A 22,171-nucleotide genomic window follows, 5' to 3' on the forward strand; every position below is an offset into this window, starting at 1 on the left:
AACTACAAAAACCCACGCCAACCGATGTCTTTAATGACCTAGTCTTAGGAAAACATTCAGTTTCTGTAAAGATCAGTCAGTGAGACCATGTCCTACTAGTGTGGCATAGATTGTAGGAGACGGGTCTGTGAGGAGTTGAGCAGCAGAGCAGGGCTGGTTGGGGAGCACCTGCAGAGAACGCGCCTCGCCTATGTTAGCCCCTATGTTCCAACCCCTGCACTGGGAGAAAAATAAACTGTTAAAGAATTTTATTCTTAAAAAAGGTTAAATACAATCTCTCCCTCTCTCAAATGACCCTGTGAGAAGTGGGCTGTTGGTTACCTGGTTGTTGGACACTGACAGCCTTAATGGAGAAAGCTTTCTCTGTTTTGTTTCTGGACTCCTTATTTTGTTGTTTGTTCCTTCACAGTCCAAAGTAATATTTTGATTTTGTATATCTTTTTCTTTTGAAATGTCTTTCTCTTTTTTTCCTTTTTTTCTTCTGGTCTCATAACCACTATTAATGTTTTCTGTAGATTCTGAGCTGCGCTTTAGAACAGGGCACTCTGGATTTTCCTTGAGGCACGCACAGTCCACCTTGTATTTACTGAAATGATAACCACGTAACTATTAATATATCAAACAAGACTTTTAAGTTGTAACACCATAAAATTCATAAGCCTTAACACCTTACTAATTTGAATTTCTGGTATCAGAAAAGTATTTCCTCATAAAAACACAGAATTAGATACCGGTTTTGTTGCTTCACTGCTTTATGCTACTGGGGATTGAACCGAGAGACCAGTACTTCAGCTGAGCTTGCTGAGTGCGCTACGACTGCGCTCTTGTGCCACCTGGAGAGGTTTATCTGAACACAGTCTTTTAAAGTAAAATGATTCTATAGTTTATGCAAGAGAACATATTACAGCAAAACCTACCCTTACTGTGTCTGAAAGTGTTAACGCCAACTAAAAATTTGACTTCAATTAAAAAAATGCTAACTATGATAAATACCAGATCTTACCTAGTTCATATTACACTTCAAGGAGTGATTTTAATAATCAGTTTTCCCTAAAATATACCTTGAAGAAAACTTAATTATGAGCTTTCTTTTAAATGGGGGTCTGAAAAACTATACTATTTCTCATCTTCTTTGGTAATTATTAGTACTCTCAATTTTACAGATGACCTTAAAGTTTAGCTCACACGATTTTAGAGGCCTCCTTTTAGGGTTACACTTAACTGCATCAACTTGTGTTTCCCATAGCAATTCCTCCATGCCAGCAACTGCTGTAAACAGATTACATTAAGTTCAAAACATTAAGTGGACAGTATTGTCAGCCTTGAGCTAAGGAGTTACAGAGAGATGCAGAAACTGGTGTACCGCTACATGAGTAACCAAGCCAGATATCAAGTCAGAAAAGTCAGGAAGAGTTTATATTATGAACTACTATGGGATAACAACCTCTTAAAGCAGTGAGCATAAACCACTATAATAAATTTCTCCCTTCTGAAGCTTTAAAAAGGCTTTACAAAAGTGGGAGAGGATAAGGCAGCAGGTAAGCCCCTGTCTTTTAAAAAAAGAGGCACCACATGTTAAACATACACTTTTTTTACTAATACGCCTTCAAAAGAAAAGGCTTGGGGCTGGAGAACTTCCTGAGCAGTTAAGGATCACTTCCTGCTGCTACAGAGAATCCGAATTTGCATCCCTACAGAAGGGCCCTCACAACACTGCTCTACCTCCATGTGATGCAACATCTCTGGCAGCTGCAAGAACAAGTACACAAAGGTCATACATGCACACTGACACATACATAAAGAAAAGAAAAGGCCAAGTTGGTATGATAAATCTGACTCAATCACAGAGTTGCATATTGAAGGTAAAGGGACATACTACATACTTAAAAACTGTCCCATGAAATGTACAGGATGCGAGAGAGATGGCTTAGAGCACTTGTTCTTTCAGAGGACCCAAATTTGGTTTCCAGCACCCATAGTTGGATGGCTCCCAACCCAGCTCCAGGTGCAACATCCTCTTCTGGCCTCCAGCATCCACACACATGTGGTATACATTGTCCCCCACACATAAACAAAAACCTCAAAAAAAAAAAAAGTAAAATATAGGAGGAAATTAAAATGTTTATGCATGTGGTGTACATCTGTAATGTCATCAGGAGGCAGAAGCTGAAAGAACAGAATTCAAGGGAGTTTGAGGGTAGCCTAAATCTTCCTCTTTACCCTCAATAGAGAGAATCGCAGGCCTGTACCACCATGCCTGACTTTTTCTCTCAGTCCTGGGGATCATACAAATACTAGGCAAACACTAACCAATGGGCTGCATCTCCTGCTTTATTTCGTAATTTGGATAATAAGTACATGGGTATTTGTGTTATTTGTATTTCAGATTATAGTCTGAAAAGTATAATAATTCTTCTTTACTCAAAATTAATAGGTTCCCCTCCCTAACATTTCAAAGTAATAGTTCTTAAAGTTTTACTGTAGGATTCCCAACAAACCATTTCTATTACATTGCAAAGAAAATTTGGTGAGGTGTCTTTTGTTATTAAGAAAAAAAATATGTATTAATAATCAAGTGACCAAGCAAGTTGTTTAACAAGTTGAAGTAAGTAACAATTTGAAGTAGAAGAAAGGACGGGAAAAATCCTCACATAATAAAGTCAGTTTTGAAGAGCTGAGTTGGAGCTACTAATTGGAAGGTGTGAACACTCACGTGAAGTCTGGAAATAAGGGGCAAGGGCGGGAACCTAAAACTGCACTCTTAACCCCGGGACTTTTAATGTCTAAACTATTTTGAAGACAGTAAACTACTTTGAAACAACATAAGTCATTTACAGACTTGAACTTACCAATTCCCATAGTCAAAATCAAAGGCAATAGTAATTTCAGTCCCTTTTGGAATACTCTGTGTAGAGTAAATGTAGAGATGTATGGTCCCCTCTTCAATTTCATGCCTCACCTGTTAATTACGAAGAATAATTTTACATTTCTATAAACTCTGTAGACCAAGTTTATTTTGCAATTAAGATAATTATTCATTGTTGTTGTTGTGGTTTGTTTTTTAGACAATGTCTTACTAGGTAGCCCTGGGCGGCCTAGAACTCATAGAGATCCACCTGCCGCTGCCTTCTGAGTATTGGGATTAAAGGTGGTAGAATACCATGGCTGACTTAAAAAATATTCTTAAAAGCATTTTATAAACATGACATGGAAAAATACCCTTCATGGCAAGAGTTATGAATCCGTAGTTATCACCTGAACGGTAACTGCCAACACCTACTTACCCTACAGCCTACCTCTACCAACAGTGCATTCTCATCTGAGCATACGTACTTTTATACCTTTCCACTGTGTTTCAAACTGGAGGTTCTTTCACATATATGAGAATGTTCTAATGGTACACTTAAGAATACATTCCTTTGACACAGCGTTCATTTCACTTCCCACACTTGGCACTAATTTATACATAAGTAAAGCACAGAAGGCTGGGGATGGAGTTCAGTGGTAAAAAACTTGCCTAACGTGTGAGGTCCTAGTTTAGTCTCCAGGACCATCCCACCTTCCCACACACTGACTAAATGTAAAAACAAAAAATAAAAATATATCTGCTTTAGCTTTTAGATGTCATAAAAGTTCATAAAATAATGTATCTGACCTACAAATAGAGCTTCCAATATCAAAAGAAATTCAGTATTTCCTCTTATAAGCCACATCACAGATTCATAGACACAGAGAGTAAGAAGGCGTGGTCTCACTCTGTAGCAGGGGCTGGCCTAGAGCTTGTTTGCTGTATAGATGAGGCCAGCTGTGAACTCTGAGTTCTCGCTGTGTCTGCCACATGAGAGGTCAAAGAAGTGCGTGCACAACCACAGCTTATGGGTTGTAATTCTGAGATTAAAGATTGTCACCTAGGGGTTGGGGATTTAGCTCAGTGGTAGAGTGCTTGCCTAGCATGCACAAGGCCCTGGGTTCGGTCCCCAGCTCGAAAAAAAGAAAAAAAAAAAAAAAAAAAAAAGATTGTCACCTAAATACTGACAACAGAAAAATATTGGATAAAGTAAAATACACCCATGATTAAAGAGTGTTTATGTGCAAGAAGACTTATACTTTGTGCTCCTATTTCCCCTGAGATGTCAATAAGGCTTACCTCTGCATTCGGTGTACAAGAACGCCTGATGAATCGAGCCTCATTCCCAAAAGTCCTTGCATCAACACACATTTCTAGCCCATGGAACTTGGAGTAGAATAAAACAAAAGGGTATGGCCTACAGACAGAAATATTGCAACCTCTTAGTGTAACAGGGCTAGAGAAGATACTCTTGTTGTAGAGTGCTTGCCCTGCAGGAACAAGGTCCTCAACTTAGTCCCCAGTGTCACCAGACAAGCAAACTACAACAAAACTTTTTTGTTATTCTTTTAGAGGCAAGTAAGTAAAAAGAACAAAACCCAAAATAAAACAAGATCAAAAAAACCCCAAACAATAGATTAAGACATTTCTAAGACATGGTAATAAAGCAAGCATTTGAACTTGAATATGGGCAATCTGACTCTAGAATTCACTACTTTGAAAAAATAAGACTTGTGTCTACCTCAAGTTGCTTGATCAAAAGCAATGAATGTAGAAATTTTTTAAAATAAGTTTTTTAATCTTTATTTTTATTTGCTGTGTATGGGTATTTTGCCTATACAGATCTGCATACTATCTGTGTGCCTGGTACCTACAAAATTAGAGGAAGGCCTTGGATCCCCTGGAACTGGAGTTCTAGATGGTTGTAAGCCACCATGTGGGCACTGGGGATCAAATACATGTCCTTTAGAAGAGCATCCAGTGCTCTTAACTGTTGAGCTGTCTCTCCAGCCCCTTTTTGGCAGACATTAATAAAACAAAAAACAAAACCAACAAAAACCCATTCCCTTTACATGCATTTGAAGTCCCATTTCCTGGTGTGGTTAAAACTGATTTATACTAGATTTCAGATAAAATACACTATGTAAGAGGCATAGGTCTTATGTATTTTTTGTGGCTTAAAATACTCAAATTATAAATAAACTAATAATGTTTTAATAATGTTACTGTAGTAAACAGCACAGACTTTTATTTCCCTAAAGGCAGCAGGACATTTCTATACCTCTCAGAAGAATGGCGGTCAGAAGATCAAATCAATTCTCCATAAGAATCCCACACCTCAAAAGAAGCCTCTGGAAACACCCCAGCACCAGCCGAGCAGGAGCTAAGAGTGGCAGTATCGGCACAGGGGCATAGTTGACCCTGTCTGATAAGGGTTTCAGCTTCAGCCGCCACGTTCTTTTCAGTTGCGTGTGTGTTATGACTTAGGTAGTGGGAGACAAGGTTCTTGAAAGTCTTAGAGAATGAAAGTTCCTGACCGATACCCTATAAGCTATCTACTTTTACTTATTCAACGTGGCTTACTTTAAATTCAGCAATATAGAAACAAGCAAGAGGCTATGAAATAGATCTTTACATGTTGACATACTTCAAAAGTTATCACTGCCGTGTCAACCATACTATACTTTAAAATACTGAAATGATCATGGTGGGAGTGGTTGTGGGGGGGGGGGGTGGTCATGCAAGGCATCTCGGCCCAGTCAAAACCTCAGTGATGGATGAGAGAGATGGTTTGACGGGTAAAACATACTTGCTATGCAATTGTAAGGACCCTCCTATGAGTTGGAATGCTCATTATAATCTACAAAGCTATCTAGGTACAGCAGGACAAGGTAGAATCCCAGTGCTTCTCTATCAAAGGTGTAGGGTGGGCAGTCCCTGGAGGCTTGGCAGGCCAGCTAGCTTGGAGTGAACAACAAAGACAGTTGGTCAGTCGGTCTGTCTTAACAAGATGGTAGGTGAGGGCTGACATCTGACCTCCACACAGATGCCATGGAATACACACACACAGATACACGAAACATCCTGCATGTGAGTGCATGCACACAGACATATTCGTTTTCTTGGGATTGGTAACTCATCTCTGTAAATGCAGAATTCAGAGGTCAAAGCCGTAAGAAGGAAAAGCTCCAGGCCAATGGGGTTATAAAATGAAAACATCTAAAAACCCCAACTTTTAACTCTCAAAAGCGAACATGAAAAACTGAATATACCTTTTAAAGAAATATCCATTTGCTTCAAACTGTTCTCTCAGCATAAACTTTCCTCTGTATTCAATGATAAGTGCATCAGGAGGCAAGTCTTTGGCAGATTTCAGAATTTTTTTATTCTTCTGTATATGGCTCTAGAATCAGTAAATATGTGAGTTAAATCAGTTATTCAGTCTGTCTAAAGATACGCATGACACACAGGCGGTGCTCTACGGTTTTGACAGGTGACACGCACCTCTACAGGAGGTCTGAAGAGGGAGCTGTTGACACTCAATTCTGGTTTACTCATGTCTTTGCTGTCACTCCCACTGCCGAGTCTTTGCGCTAGTCTTTGCGCCTCTCTCTGCACGCCCTCGCTATACTGGTTATTATTTGCTTCTTCGTAGCGATCCATCCATGCTTTGATTTTTGTCTCCCATACAAAATTTGAACCATCAGACGAAGGATCAATTTCTGGTGCTGAACCCTAAAGTCATAGGAAAACAGGATTACTCTTTGAATTTAAGCACAGGCACACGCTCACGTGCGCGTGCGCACACACACACACACACACACACACACACACACACACACACACACACTCAATTTATAAAAAAAAAGAATGTAGGGGCTGGGGATTTAGCTCAGTGGTAGAGCGCTTGCCTAGGAAGCGCAAGGCCCTGGGTTCGGTCCCCAGCTCCGAAAAAAAGAACCAAAAAAAAAAAAAAAAAAAAAAAAAAAAAAGAATGTAAAGCTATAATGACCGCCTAAGTTGATTCAAATTAAAAGGTCATAAATCAGCCTGTTAAAATTTTATACTACACACCAGGAACATAAAATGGAAACTGATAAAAACCGAGTGACACTGAAAGTGCAAAACTCCACATGTCAATATCACTATGGTAGCCGATTTAAGGACATCAGATTAAACACTTAAAATTTGGATCAATCTCAGCTAGTGTCCAAAACAAAACGAAAACAACAAAAAACAGCCAGCACGTGAAACTTCAGATTCTACAGACTTCCAATACCCACTTCATAGAAGCAAACTTGTTCATTTTAATGTCAATAAATCTGTGTGTACTCCTAAAACACTGAGCCATCTCTCTATTTACCAATCAATTCTGTCTGGTAAGGCAGGCCTGCAAACTCCAGCTATTAAGAATGCTGAGGTAACAGGATTAAGTTCAGGGCACAGTGAGGTCGAGGTCAGCCGTGGGTAACATAGTGAGACCCTGTCCCCAAAATAACAAGTGACAAGAGGGCGCGTGTACAGCTCAGTGGTCAGTGTCTCTCTAGCATGCACAAAGCATCCTTCAGTGTCCAGCACTGGGGAAAATGGGTTTTGGGGGAAGAGTACCCGAACAGTACATTACTAAAACTGTGCCTCAGAAATATAATCTTTATCACAGTTATTTTCTACAATGAACAATACACTGTAATAGGCTAATCATCTATCTGATGGGAAAATGTCAATTGATATTTTATGTGGCACTGGGGATGGAGCTCAGCGACAGAATGCTTACCTAGTATGTAAAAGGCCCTAACTGAAATGACCAGCATTACAAAAAAATATATTAGAATATGTTAAATGGTTATCATTTATATATATAAACACATATATATTATTTCATTATTGATCAGTTCTTTGCCAAAGAAAAGATTTTGTGAGTCACATTATGTGCTAAAGAAATATCTTACATTTTAAAATTATCTTTGTGCCTGCAATAAAATATTAATAACTTGACATATATAATACATATTTAATTCAGCTCTTTTATAGCTTTTCAGTCTTGTAAATTTTATTCAAGAATTACTGGAGTTGTAATGCTTTCAAGCTAAAAGGGTTGTTATTTAAGGTTGACGAAATTTCCAAATTCCCAGTCACTTTATTATATAATAAAGGTTAACTGTTTCTAAGTAAAACCTATGTTTATGGGGAAAAGTAGGGATGAAGAGCCTTGGTTCTGGTGGTCATTTGAACATCCAAAACCTTGAGGATGTCTGCTAGCAATTAATTCAAGGTCCACGTGACTAGTCTGTATTCACAGTGAGAGGTTATGGTGGTTTTAGAGCACAATGTTCAGCTCGACTAACTCAGAAATCCAGTTGTGCAATTTTCAATGCACCTCTACACTTTTGTAGTACCAGAAAAGTGCAATACAATGACAAATGGAATTCCAATTATTCCAACTGTAATATTTACATTTATATTTCACCCTCTTTTTATTAATGTTGTAACAACATCGATAAACTATCAAAAATTGATTTATTAATCTATTCAGAACTTTAAGGGTCTTTTACTTCTTATAAAAGCAATGAGTTACCAGACCACACAGCATAGAAAGCCCAATATAAACAAGCAGCGACTACAAAGCTCTTGGTTTAGCACGAGTTAACAGGAATGCCTTAATTTAATATATTTACCTTAACCCTTGATGATTTCCTAGATCCTTCACGAAATGCCTAAAATAAGCATGGGATTGAATTAGTCTTTTCCACCTTCAATATAAATAGTAAGAATCAACTGTTCATTAAAGCATTCTGCTGAAATGAAATAACCTGGCAAGAACAATAAAGCTAGAACAATGGCAAAGATGAGGTGAACAGACAGTTACACCAAAAGTCTACTACAAATATAATTTTAACTATTTAGAACAAAAGGAAGTGCTAAGATAAAAACTTCCAAATATTCTATGTGCTAAATATTATAATCATCAAATTGCAGGTATCAATTATATAGGTGAGGTGATTGCTATACTACACGACAGTGGGGACTTGGACTAAATTTGAAATAACAAAAAGATTAAAGATAATACTAAGATATTTCAACAGAAAACTCAATAGAGCTATTGAGAATAAATTTGATTATCAAAGACTAAATTCGATTACAGATTTCAGAGTCTAAGTATTATTATATTGTCTATGCTGAGACAGACCACCAGACAGACACACACACACACACACACACACACACACACACACACACACACACACACACAATATCAAGGAAGATAAGACAAGTGTGGTGTAGAAGGAAACACAAAGGAGAATGCTGTCTGAGGCACCCAATGGCAGAGCTTTGAATCTCGGGACTAAGGCAGAGGCAGGTAAGACTACACAGTAAGATTCTGTCTTAGAAACAAAACAACAAAAAGAGTGAGGACTTGAAACTAGGTGGGATGTCCCAAGTTCTTCTCATTAGCTTACTTAACCACTGGGTTAAATTCCAAGACAACACTGTCTGTTGGGGAAGAGCTACTTCTCTGTTGACTCTTTGGAAAAGGAAAATGATACAGGTTGAGCATCTCTTATCCTTGAGCCTAGAAGTCTTTCAGACTGTTTTTCTATTGACAGATTTTAGATTAAACTGTAATTTGAAAATCATAATTCAAAATCTAGAATGTTGTAATTTTAAAACTTTCTAACAATTATTTCAGATTTTCAATATGGGGACACTCAAAAAATAATCTGTGCTCTCTGTCACTGAACCTTTCCTTATAAGGCAGTCACAGTGAACACCTTTAATGTGTGTCAGTGTTAACACTTCATATCAAACTAGAATTACTAAAGTACTAACAATACCTTATTTGGATTTTATAAATATTCTAAAACAGTTAACTCTTCAAAAATTTATAACTAATTCAATAAATGAACTAAATAAGAGTGGGTTGAGTACAAAGTAACCTATATTCTTTTGCTACATATTTTTATTGGACACTGACCCCATATTAAAAGCTAACAATGCCAACCAACCAGAGCTTCCAGGGACTAAGCCACTACCAAAAGACTATATACATGGACTGACCCTGGGCTCCAACTGCATAGGTAGTTAGAATAGTTATACAATTACTAGAATAGCCTAGTAAGGGCACCAGTGGAAGGGGAAGCCAAGGTTGGACCCCCAGGGCAGGGGAATATGGGGGGAGGAGTAAGGGGGATGGAGGGGGGATACCTGTATGGGGGGAGGGGAAGGAAGGAGATGGGAACTTATGGACAGGAAACTGGGAAGGGGAATAACATTTGAAATGTAAGTAAAGAAATATATCTAATAAAAAACTAAAAAAAAAAAAAAAAAAAAAAAAAAAACCTAACACACAGTGAGGAGTTTTATGCCCGGTTCTTAGATTTTCTTAACTCTATAACTGCTGTCAAGTACTAATGACAATGTCTGGGGAAGTACTTAATATTATATACAGCAAAATTCTAAGATAAATGATACAACCGAGACCCAGGCTTAATTAATTTTGAATATTCACTTGTGATTTCACCCAAAGAAAACACAATCTACGCTTTATTAAACCAAACTGTGTAAAATAAATGTCAGATCAAATGTCTAAGTAACGTTTATGCAATAACAAAGTGATAGTGTCAGCAAGCACAGTGCCCGCAGGCTCAGTTAACTACGCCATCCGTGAGCTACTGCACTGTGAACAAAGCTCGGACCTACACAGCCAGGAAAAGACATGCCATCCCTTGTGAGAACTGCAGAGATGAGCAAAGTATGGTAAAATGGGGTTGAGTATTAACATAAAAAGGCTCAAGGCCACTGCCAGACTGTATTTGTATTTGCTGGAGAAAAATCAACACTCCTGTTGGCTCAGTGGAAAAGAGAAAAAGGTGCAAGCCTGTTTCAAAGGGTGAGATAAGCAGCGTGGTAGAAATGGGGCAACCAACTGTTGGTGACAGTAGAAACAGCTGTGTACGCCGGGTAAATGCAATTCCATCCTTCACTAACAATGACTCGATAGGAAAAGTCCGCTTACCTATGTGAAGACATTTTCACACTGGTTAGCAGGGGCACGCTACTAGAGCTGCACTACTAAGCTCTTGTGTCCTTATTGTATAAGGACAGAGTACACGTACACAGGTTTACAAGATCTGGTCTAACCTATGCTACACATGGCACAGTTCCTGATCCTGGCTAAAACCCTACAGACTATGTTCCTGTAGGCAACTGTAACCTAATGATGGGTATGTTTGAATGACAGTAATAATAGTGTATGTTTCAACATCAAAACACAGAAAAATACTTGATAAAATGTCTTACTGTGACCTCACTTGCCATCACAGAGGATGTGTTACTAACAAACTAATGACACGTTAGTGTATAAAGGTTGCCTGCCATTGGATCTTTGTGGTCCCATATCAAATAAAGCATTCAGCAATTAGGAAGCCTTTATTAAAAATGGACATTTTTCAAAGTTACAAGCAGTTATAAGTAATCATCATATGCTGCCTGCCTTACCTAGTAAATTATTAAATGTAAGGCTATTATTTCTGTTTTCAGTCTGTTTTGATTCACTTAAGCATTTACAATGTTTGTCATTCGTCTCATCAGAACAGTAATTCCAAAGCAATGAGCAATGTTTCTTGTCGTCCATGCCAGTCTTTAAATACACTGCAATTTTTAAATAAGATTGCTTAACATTTTAAAATACAAACTTGTTTGATATTCCTGCCGTGCATGCTCTCCATGCACTCCTGCCTTGCCTGTCGCTCAGCTTCCTACCAGCTCTTATCTACTTATCTGAAATAAAAGGGCAAACACGTACTTTTTTACATTTTGGAAAGTTTTGTTCTTTCTCCCCACTTTTTTTCCTCCTCTTATCAGTGACCTTGGGGGCTCTGGAAGCAGCTAAGGTGATTGAAGTTGGAGTGTGCTGGAATGCAGTGTATAATTCCACGGGGACCTCATCGCCACTTTCAGTTGCACTGGTGTCACCATCTTCAATGAAAAACAAAGTCAGCACACTTTAATACTCCTGTTTTAAGCAGAATAAGAAAGCAACACTCCACCCGAAAAGCATAAATTCATTTTCTCACTTCAGTCAATCACTTGAAACCAAAATACAAACTAAATGCTTGTTTTAAAGACACTGTAGCTGTCCTCAGACACACCAGAAGAGGATATCAGATCTCATTACAGATGGTTGTGAGCCATCATGTGGCTGCTGGGATTTGAACTCAGGACCTCTGGAAGAGCAGTTGGTGCTCTTAACCACTGAGCCATCTCTCCAGGGCCTAAATGCTTTTCTTAGACACACTAAATCATAAAGGATGTCTGAGGACACACCCACTGTTCTGGGGAAACAGGTACTAGTACACACTACTAACAGAACTCAAATTTTTTAGGGTCATACCTATAAAAATTATATATTCACTTAAAAGTTTAACCCTGTCATTCTATAGCACAAAAGCAATCTTAAGCACCATTGCTTAATCAAAGGAACTTTTCATAACAACAAAACAAAACAATTAGAAACAACCCACAATGTCCACCAAAGAGTAAGGGCCGAATAAACAAGTAACTATTTAAAACTTGTTGTCCTGACCCAAAGTTAAAACACGGCAAGTGTGGCATAGTGGCATCTGCTTTAACCCCCACACTTGGGTGGCAAGAGTTCACATGCTGGCATGCCGTTAATCCCAGCACTCCGAGGCAGAGTGAATTCCAGGCCTCTCTGATCTATAGTGAGAGTTCCAGAACAGCCAGAACTACACAGAGACATTCTGTCTCGGGAAAAAAAACAAAAAACAAAAAAAAACCCAAAACCACAACAACAAGAACCCAACCCCCACTGCCCTGCCTCCCCCCCCAAAAAAAGGGGGAGAGAAAGAATCACATGTTGTGAGACAAGCCCACATTGTGTATTACATAACTAAGTCCGATCAGACCAGCCTAGGCAAGGGAGCCAGGTCAACATGGGCTGCATAGAAGAGCCTATCTACAAAAGCAAAAACAAATTCAAAGAAGAACCCTAAACATAAAAATTACAGCATATACAGAGTATTAAAAATGGTATCCTAAAAATTAAAAAAAATTACTATTTTACATTGTATGTTAATGGATCATTATTCCAACCAACATATTTTACTTCTTTAAAGATGTAAGAACAAAAGGTGATTTAAGCTTTTTATTTACTTGCTCTGGTTGTTATGTTCTTAAAATATGAGCATGCATATTCTGTACTCGAAGGTCTATACCAAGATTATAATGAAGATACACAGTCAAAATACATTAATAAGGCATTGGAGGCTGGAGAGACAGCTCTGAGTTATGAGTATTAGCTGTTCTTCCAGAGGACTAAGGTTCAATTCCCAGCATGCGTGTGGGACTCATAACTATCTATAACTTCAGTTTTAGGACACCCAATGCACCCTCCTTTTCTGGTTTCTGTGGGCACCAGGCACACATGCTACACAAACATACATGTAGGCAAACTACTCATGCACATAAAAAATTTTCTTTTAATTTTTTAAAATCAGTGTTTTTATATCTAGTTAAAAATGTTCAGACCACTTAGTTTCTAAACACAGTAATTTGAATTTACAGCAGGTCTTTTTTACATACCTGACATATTTTCTCTTTTCCGGCGTTGCAGTAGCACTGCCCTCTCTTTATCCAAACTCCTATATCAAAACAGTAACGCGTTACTCATCAAACTGCCATAAGCTTAGCTATGAAGATGTTTACATGTGATTTCAATCTTTCTTATGTTCTTAGTGAATGGATATAAAGTATATGCAGCACCCTTTGCCTGATAGATTATATATGACTATACACACACTAGAACAGTAGTACCAGTGTTAATCCATTCCTTTCTATTAAGAAAATGTTCACCAAGTGAGCACATTTAATTTATAGCAAAAAAGATCTTAAAATAAATCCAATTAGCAACTATAATTAAAAACCACAAAATGTTTTAAGTAAATGTATGATAGTATATTAGTATGCCTTAAATTACTTCCATGATTTATTTATACTGTTTACTTTTAGATAGGGTCTCAGGGTCTCACTAAGTAGCCGAAATTGCTTCTAACTCTGTCTCAGCTGCTCTGTCCTGGGATTACAGTTGTAAGCCACCCCATGCATTTCCACTCTTAGAAGTCCTTAGAGACCCGCAGGCCTCTGCCTCCAGTGCTGGGATTAAGGGCATGCTAGCACGTGCGCTCCTGCCTCCCGAGTGCCAGGATTAAGGCGGATGCCCCTATGCCACAGCTTACCATGGTTTTTATTTTGAATTAAGACCAGTATAACCAGTTTTTAAAAATTCCTTCAAAATAATCACTTCCACTCTTAATAAGAACTGCCAAGCATGGTGGGAAGCAGAGCTAGGAGAACATCTGTGAGTTTGAGGCCAGCCTGGTCTACATAAGGAAGTTCCAGACCAGCCAAGCCACACAGTGAGACCATATCTCAAGGAGGGGAGAGGAAGAGTTGGGAAGAAGGAAAGAAAGGATGAAATTAACAAAAGAAGGAAAGAGGAGAAAGAGAAGAGACAAAAGGAGCTAATTCTCTACTGTACAGAGAAACCACACACACTACATTACTCTCGTAGGAGGGACTGCAGCCGGGCTGTAGGGCTCTAGACTAGAGTGTTATTTATAAAGTCACAAAGGATATGCATTCATATGCACTAGGACCTGTGGCTAGGCTCTCAGCACAGCCACAGCCACAGCCACAGCGTGGCAGTAAGAAGCTCCCAGCTGACTACCCTTTTAATTCACAGCTTAAGTGAGTTGTAACTAATTCTTTTGGAATTAATCAACAGACACTGCTCCATCAAAATCCCTTAAGGTAGACAAGGTCAAACATGGCTGTAATCCCAGCCCTTCCAAACTGCAGCAGAAAGATTCAAGTTTCAAGTAGGCTTGGGCTATGTAGGGAATTCAGGGCTGACATGTATATGCTGTTAATACTCTTACCTCAGAAAAACAAAAAATAATTAGGTAAAACTGTCTATCAAAAGACTAACAGTTACCATAAAGTCAAAAACTTTACTCATGATAAGAAATTTCAAGTAAAACCATGGTGAAGCTGGTATTTCTTACCTAAGTAAATCGACTAACTCCAAGCCTGTCAATTCTCTATTGAGAAGATTGAGAAAACAGGCTTGTTTATCCACGTTGATGGCATACAAAACTACACCACTTATTCTGGAGGGGGTATAGCCATATACAAGCAAGCTTATAGATAGATGAACATTATCATAAAAGACTAGAAACAAACGGTCACCAAAAATGACTAGAATAAATCACGGGATATAAAAGAGTTCTTGAAGAGAGAAATTAATCTCTATCCTGCTATGAAGTGCTCTTCAGCATGTTTGGAAGAATGGAAATGTGGCAAATACTCTGTATCTAACACTCCTGCTTCCCTAAGTAGGAAAAGAGCCTACACAAACCTGTGTCTGTAAGTAAGAAAGGAAGCAGAGGAAGGAAAGCTCAAGTCTCAAGAGGGCCTGTAGTAGAAAGGCTAAGTCAGAATTTACACCTACTCGAATACTCTGTTATATATTTGACTCTAGTACAATTATTTCTTAAAATGAACTGTGTAACTGCAAAAGTTAAGTTTTTTTTTTAATTCTCTTTTTAGTCTTTTTTTTTTCCAGAGCTGAGGATCAAACCCAGCCCACTGAGCTAAATCCCCAACCCAAAAGTTAAGTTTTTAAAGAGCAATTCTTAACACTAACAACTAACTGGATAACTGGACCCATGGGTAATAGTGTATCTCTATAACTCAGTACTTGTGAGGTAGAAGCAGCCTAGCCTGTAAAGACTCTCAAGAAAGCAGCCTAACCCAATAGGATTCTTCACACATTCTTAGTGTTCATTCATTTGTTCGTTCGTTCGTTCATTCACTCATTCATCCAGTCAGTCCTGGGAACCAGGGCACTGCACATACTAAATAAATGTTCTACCCACACTCAGTCCTTATAATTTCTTCTTCTATTTTTAAAAAACATTTTGTTGTTTGAGACAGTGTCTCAACACACTGCCCTACAACTTGTTCTGTAGACCAGACTGGCTTCAGACTCACAGAGATTCATCTGTGTCTACCTCCCGAATGCTGGGATTAAAGGGAAACCCCAACAAAACACATTCTAAACACTGTTGCACTAAACACAACTTTCATACAGTTGAGTTATACTTGTTTTGGCATGGAAAAATTTTAAGTTTGCACTCAAAAGGAAAGCAAAAGAAATAAACTCCCATGCTAGTTTGTCAATAGACCATGATACATACATACCAGATAATATACCAACAATGGGAAAGAATGTAATGGAGCATGAAGCAAATTAAATGGCTCTCAGGGAATTACAATGAGTACAAAAGCATATGATTCCTATTCTTAAAATAACAAAGTTATGAAAATGAGTATCAGTTAGTGGGTGCTAGAGGCTAGGAAGAGAGGGATAAGGGCAGGATGAAGAACCCTTGCAATGCTGACTATTCTATTTAGTGATATCCAAACGTGAACAGCTAATGATAACAGTCACAAACAGCTCCACAAGATGGTCTTACTATAAACAGGTAAGTAAGGATACACAAGTTATCTGTATGATTTTATGTAAATCTGCAATTAAAGTTAAATTTAGAAATGCAAAATAAGACTAATGGTGCAAATGAAACTAATAATCTAAGCAACCTGAGTGTGTAACTAGTTAGTATCATAACTACACAGTGACATTCTTTTCAAGAGACTTTAAGTACAATAAAATGATTTTTCCCAGCATAATATTTTATTGATTATTTGGGAACTTCATAAAAGCAACCTAATCACACAGGCTTTCCACTGCTGCCCACTCTTGTACCCTCCCACCAAAAGAGAAAAAAATACAAGTCGAAGTTGTTCTGCCCACTGGAGCATGATCCAACTCCCAGTGGCTGGCCCCTTAAAGATAACTGAGTTCTTCCTTCCCCACTGTTGCCAGAAGGCATCAACTGTGAAGAGCCGCGCCTAAGTATCTTTGTCACACGTTGTAAGTACTTTCTTTACAGGCCTCCTGGATAGGCAGTGTCCCCTTTTCTTGGGGAATGAAGAGAGGCTGTCCCAGAAGCCCTCCATTCCTCTCACTCTCCGTTATGAGTTGAGTCTTCCTTTGAGACTACAGAGGAAGATTCCCTGCCTGTCACAGCCAAGGGCAGCAAGGACCATGGATGTCTACACAGCTTCCAGAAGCAGCATGGGCCATGTCAGCTACTAAGTTTTTGTGGTCCCCAGTGGCATCACCGACCGTAAGAGACACCAGACACCAGACATCAACGTGGCCTCCAGCGGCAGCATAAAACATGGACATGTACATGGCCCCATGGACCACAGACATCATCAACATGACCTCAAGTAGCAGCACAGAGCACAGCCATCAACATGCCCCTGGCAGCATATAGGTTGATACAATATCCCTTTGTAATATGGTCCACAAAGGATAAAAGTTCTAAACTGCTTTACATAATTATATTAATGTGTTAAGTGTTGTAGTTACTATAATTATTTTATGGAATTAATCAAGTGAGTAATTATGACATTCTAATTAAATAATTCTTGTCTTGTTGAGACCTTGGATAAAAAGATATACATCCAAATGTGCTATAAAATATGCAGATGATGAAAAACAGAATTTTATATTCTTTTTTTTTTTTTTTTGGTTCTTTTTTTTTCGGAGCTGGGGACCAAACCCAGGGCCTTGCGCTTCCTAGGCAAGTGCTCTACCACTGAGCTAAATCCCCAACCCCAGAATTTTATATTCTTAATCTGAACTGCAATTATAAATATAAATTCATGTGTTTTATACTTTGCTTTTTTGTTTTTCAAAACAGCATTGCTCTGTGTAGCTGTGGCAGTCCTAGAACTTGGTCTGTAAACTGCCTCGGCTCAAACTCAGAGATCTGCCTGCCTCTGCTTCCCGAGTACTAGAATTAAAGGTGTGTGCCCCATGTCAAACCTGCATATATTTTATCTTGATCTATATAGACAAAGCTGTTGGTAATTACTGAAGCAGGAGCACACGTGAGCTTTGTGCTCTTTTGCTGTAGTAGGAGGTGTGTTTTGCAGTTACTACTTCAGCGTTATACACATCCGTTTGTGAGCACAGAGGTGTACATGCGTGTAGAGGGCAGAAAACAAGTCCCAGTGTCATCCCAGGAGCACTACTTCCTATAAGACCTTCTCATTTGCCTACAGCTCACCAGTTAACCTAGACAGGCCTGGCCATCATCACCCAGGGATGATGCTCCTGCTTCTGCACGCCCCCTGGGCTCGGTCAAAAGTCATGTGATAATGTACATCTTTTTAATACATAGCTCAAACAATTTACCAAGTGAGCCATTCCCACAGCCTTATTTTAATTGGGTTTTAAATGTCTATAATAAAACCTTGTTAATGACGGTGTCATTTAAGACAGGAATCTCACGTAGTCTAGGCTGACCTCAAACAAATGTGTGCAGCCACGCTGGGCCTTCAATCCAGATCCATCTCCCTCCATCTTCCAGGTGCATGGTCCCTCATTGCCTGGCTTCATAGTGACTTTAAAAACAACACAGGCAATGGCCTATTTGGTCGGTGCTTACTCTCATCCTTGAGAGTGCCTCAATTAATTATGAAATAAGTTGTCTGTTTTTTACACTCCACTCCACCATCTTAACTGATTTCATTCGACAGAAAACACAAGAGTAGGAAACCAAGAGGAGAACAAGAGCCCAGGAACATCTGGTTTTTCTGCCCTGTTACAATCTTTTATATTCACTCTCCTCCCTTGAGTTGAGACCACGGAATCTCCTCCAATTTCTGCTCCCCTTACCTTCTTCATGTGTGCACTTCTGGACCTGCTAAGTCTATTTTTTGGACCTCTGGTCACCCACTCTTGCTGCACACATACTTCTGTGTCTTGCTTCATTCATGTTGCCCTACCTCAGATTCTCCTTCTTCAAAAACAGCACGTGGGAAGCTGCCTGCCTCCCTACCATAGTCTCTGCTGTGTAACAGACACTCCGTGTGAGTCTACACTTGAATACACTGTGGCAAGGATGAGTGGCTCTCTTCCTGTAAGTCCTACTGACCTCTCCAGAACCTCACAAGAAGCACAACCACACGCACATGCCCACGCGCGCACGCACACACACACACACACACACACACACACACGCACACACACACACACGCACACTCACACGTGGGGAAATGGGTTGAATCTACACACTACAAACAGACCCACCAAATTCTGCATGTAACTGAGGGGCAATATACAGTAATAGTTTGTTTTGGGGGTTAGAAGAGAAATACTGGGGATTAAACTCAGTGCCTCTCACATTCCTCACCCCCTTTTCTGGGGAACTCAGGCTGGAACTCAGTGCCTTGGCTATGTGTGCTATATAAGTACTTAAGTACTTGACCACATTCCTCCAGGCCATCTTTTTTTTTTTTTTTTTTTTCTGCTTTTATTTTGAGCAAGGGTCTCACTAAGTTATCTAGACTGGACTTGAATACTCTATTTACCAAACCTTGAACTTTTCAATACACCTGCCTCAGCTGCTCGAATGGCTTATATTACAAACCTGCACAATCATACCAAATTTAATGATGTTGCCAAAAACTGCCAACTGTTTAAAAAATTTAAAAAAACCCTCTCATACTGATAACTAATGAAGCTGAAAATACATGGTAAACAGTAATATACTATAATAAAGAAAGTTCTTGATTTAGGTTTCAGTATAACAAATAATAAACGTAAGTGGAAAAAGAGTACATCTTAAAAAATATTGGAATTCATAATGTCATTCATCTGAAACTCATGAATAAATTTCTGTGAATTTTCAGTGAACTAACTGAAAGTCTTACCAGGTATAACAACTTACCTGGGCTGACAACGTTCACATAGATATGTATCAGGAATATGCTGCCTGTCAATCCCCATGCAGTCAATATGTTGCCAAACACTTAAAAAGAAAAAAACAAAATATAACAAAAAGAGCAGAAAGCATTGAAACCACTCACTGACTGTGACTTAATAGTTTACTGAATTCTCATTTAGGAAATGGCTGCTTGGAGCTTAGCACACACTGACATGTGTCTTTGGGTAGACAAATTTTGAGGTGCACAAATAGGACAACTACCAAATGCATAAAATAAATTTCTAAAGCAAATGCAATTTAATATGTAAAAGGTAATAGTTTAAGACATTATTAATATTTGAAGATGCCCATGCTAAAGCCCTTACAGAATAATCAGCCTGCCAACAGTCTGAGGAAACAGAAGAAAATGTGTCCTTGTACATTTACCAACTGTCAGCTATGGAAAGATGACCAAAGGGGGTCAACATACATGAAGAGAACTGTTCCTTCTGTGAAATCAGAAAAGGAGCAAAGATAAATCATATCTTCTGTTAACATTTAACAATTTTGGTTGCATAGTGTTAACAGAAAGCTAAGGAAACAGAAAGAAAGAATAACAAAGTCATTTCACACTTAAAAAAAGAATAGAATTATAGCAATTCCAAAGACACCAAAGAATCAAACAGGCATTCTACTGGAAAGGAATTCAATTTAGTTACTGTGAATAAAATATATGGACAAGTATGAGGTGAACTTCTTAATATGTTGTCATTGACAAAAGTTCAGGCACCTGAAATTGAATTTGATTTTTTTTAACTTCAAAACCGAAATCTTAAAAAGAAGAAAAAGAATTAGTACTACCTATTCCATGCACTTTTTTAAAGTTGCATTGTGTATTATGAATGTCTGTGCACACACGAGCCATATCCCAAGTGTGGAGGTCAGAGCACACCTTTCTGAAGTTGGTCCCTCTTCCCCTACCGTGTGGGTCCTAGAGAACAAGCTCAAGCTTGTCAGCTGGGCAGCCACCGAGTCATCTCCCAGCCCTGTGCAATGTCACTTCTAACACAAATGTACTAAACTAAATGGTACTGTTACTTTTTACTTCTCAACTGAGATTCTTTTAGAAGGTTTAAATAACAGATTATGTCAAATTTATGAGGCTATGTCATACAGGAAATACAAGCAAAGCTAGAAATTAAAAAGCAGTGTTCTAGATGTCAGAAGTCAAAACAGTGACTATGGGAAATAGGAACATGAAAAAATAAAAAGAGGCAATGTAAACAAAAGAAGAGAGATAAAGATTAGAGAACAAAATAGGCTGAGTAGAAAAGTGGAGGTTGGGTAAGGTGACAGAAATAGACAATAGTCATAGTACGAGAGTCACTTCAAGCCAAATACCTAAAATAATCCAAATACGGGGTTGGGGATTTAGCTTAGTGGTAGAGCGCTTGCCTACCAAGCGCAAGGCCCTGGGTTCAGTCCCCAGCTCCGAAAAAAAGAAAAAAGAAAAAAAAAAATCCAAATACTGTGCCTTCAAGAGTGTGTAGGTAGCTATGAAAAATAAAAACAACGCAACAAAAACCCCTAGGGCTATCTGCATGAATACCAAATAGTGATAACCATTTATTATATGTTAATCTGAGTAACTAGATCAAAAAAAAAGCCAAATGTTAATTATGCATTCAATAAAAATATAGCTACATAGAAATGTATCACATTTAGAGATCTTTTATGTGATTACAATAAAAATGGATATTTTCAAATAGAAGGCAGAGAATACATCTCCAAAGTCATTTACTTTTGTAAATTTGCCTCCTCAATAAATTTACCAGTTATTACTTTTTTAAATTTTTTTACCAGTTATTACTTAAATAACACAGGTAATGAGAATGTATTTCTAAATTTTAAAAGTACCACAGCATGTTATTATTAAAATTATTTATAATATTCTATTTTAAGAAAACCAAATTTCACATTCTAAATTAATTTCCTACTTATTGACAGAGATAAATGAAACTTTTTGAAACACACACATTTCTATCAATGACACTTAGAGGCTAATCATTTAATCCAATTTATGGAACAATTTACAAACAAAAAAATTTACAGTTGGCTCTCAGTTGCAGTTTAATTCACATTTGAATATGAATTTATAAAGCCATGCTACATCAAATCAGATAATGAAGCTATGCTCTAAGGACCAGGACCAGGAAATTTTGGGAAGCCATAAAATTTCTTGCCTTCTACAAGGTGCTCCCCATCCTATTCAGGGAATGCACTTATTAACTTTAAGCTGAAATCCTATTGTTCCATCTGCATTCATACAGAGAGAGAGAGACAGAGACAGACAGACAGACAGACAGACAGAGGGAGAAGGAGAGGGAGAACAGAAAGTGGGGAGGAAGGGAAGAAATCCCACTTTCTCTCTCTTTCTCTCTTTTTTTTTTCTTTTTTTCGG

At 38.4% G+C, this 22,171-nt stretch overlaps 1 protein-coding gene across 11 annotated transcripts in view; it reads right to left on the minus strand.

Annotated features, from left to right (window-relative positions):
- The window catches only part of Kmt2e (lysine methyltransferase 2E), a 104,760-nt gene that overhangs the window by 17,953 nt on the left and 64,636 nt on the right, over positions 1 to 22,171 (minus strand). For all 11 annotated transcript variants that reach the window (XR_010065633.1, XR_010065634.1, XM_063285953.1 and 8 more), the window contains 9 exons: positions 19,735 to 19,815; positions 13,451 to 13,509; positions 11,652 to 11,824; positions 8,524 to 8,562; positions 6,353 to 6,583; positions 6,121 to 6,251; positions 4,148 to 4,265; positions 2,850 to 2,959; positions 322 to 586 (listed from right to left, as the gene is read on the minus strand). Coding sequence is in view for 9 of the 11 variants with exons in the window: in XM_063285953.1 (XP_063142023.1) it covers positions 322 to 586; positions 2,850 to 2,959; positions 4,148 to 4,265; positions 6,121 to 6,251; positions 6,353 to 6,583; positions 8,524 to 8,562; positions 11,652 to 11,824; positions 13,451 to 13,509; positions 19,735 to 19,815 (1,207 nt within the window). In the remaining 2 variants the exon portion in view is untranslated. The remainder of the gene's footprint in view (positions 1 to 321; positions 587 to 2,849; positions 2,960 to 4,147; positions 4,266 to 6,120; positions 6,252 to 6,352; positions 6,584 to 8,523; positions 8,563 to 11,651; positions 11,825 to 13,450; positions 13,510 to 19,734; positions 19,816 to 22,171) is intronic.

The sequence above is a fragment of the Rattus norvegicus genome, chromosome 4, assembly GCF_036323735.1.
Source record: "Rattus norvegicus strain BN/NHsdMcwi chromosome 4, GRCr8, whole genome shotgun sequence".
In the NCBI taxonomy this organism is placed as follows: domain Eukaryota; kingdom Metazoa; phylum Chordata; class Mammalia; order Rodentia; family Muridae; genus Rattus; species Rattus norvegicus.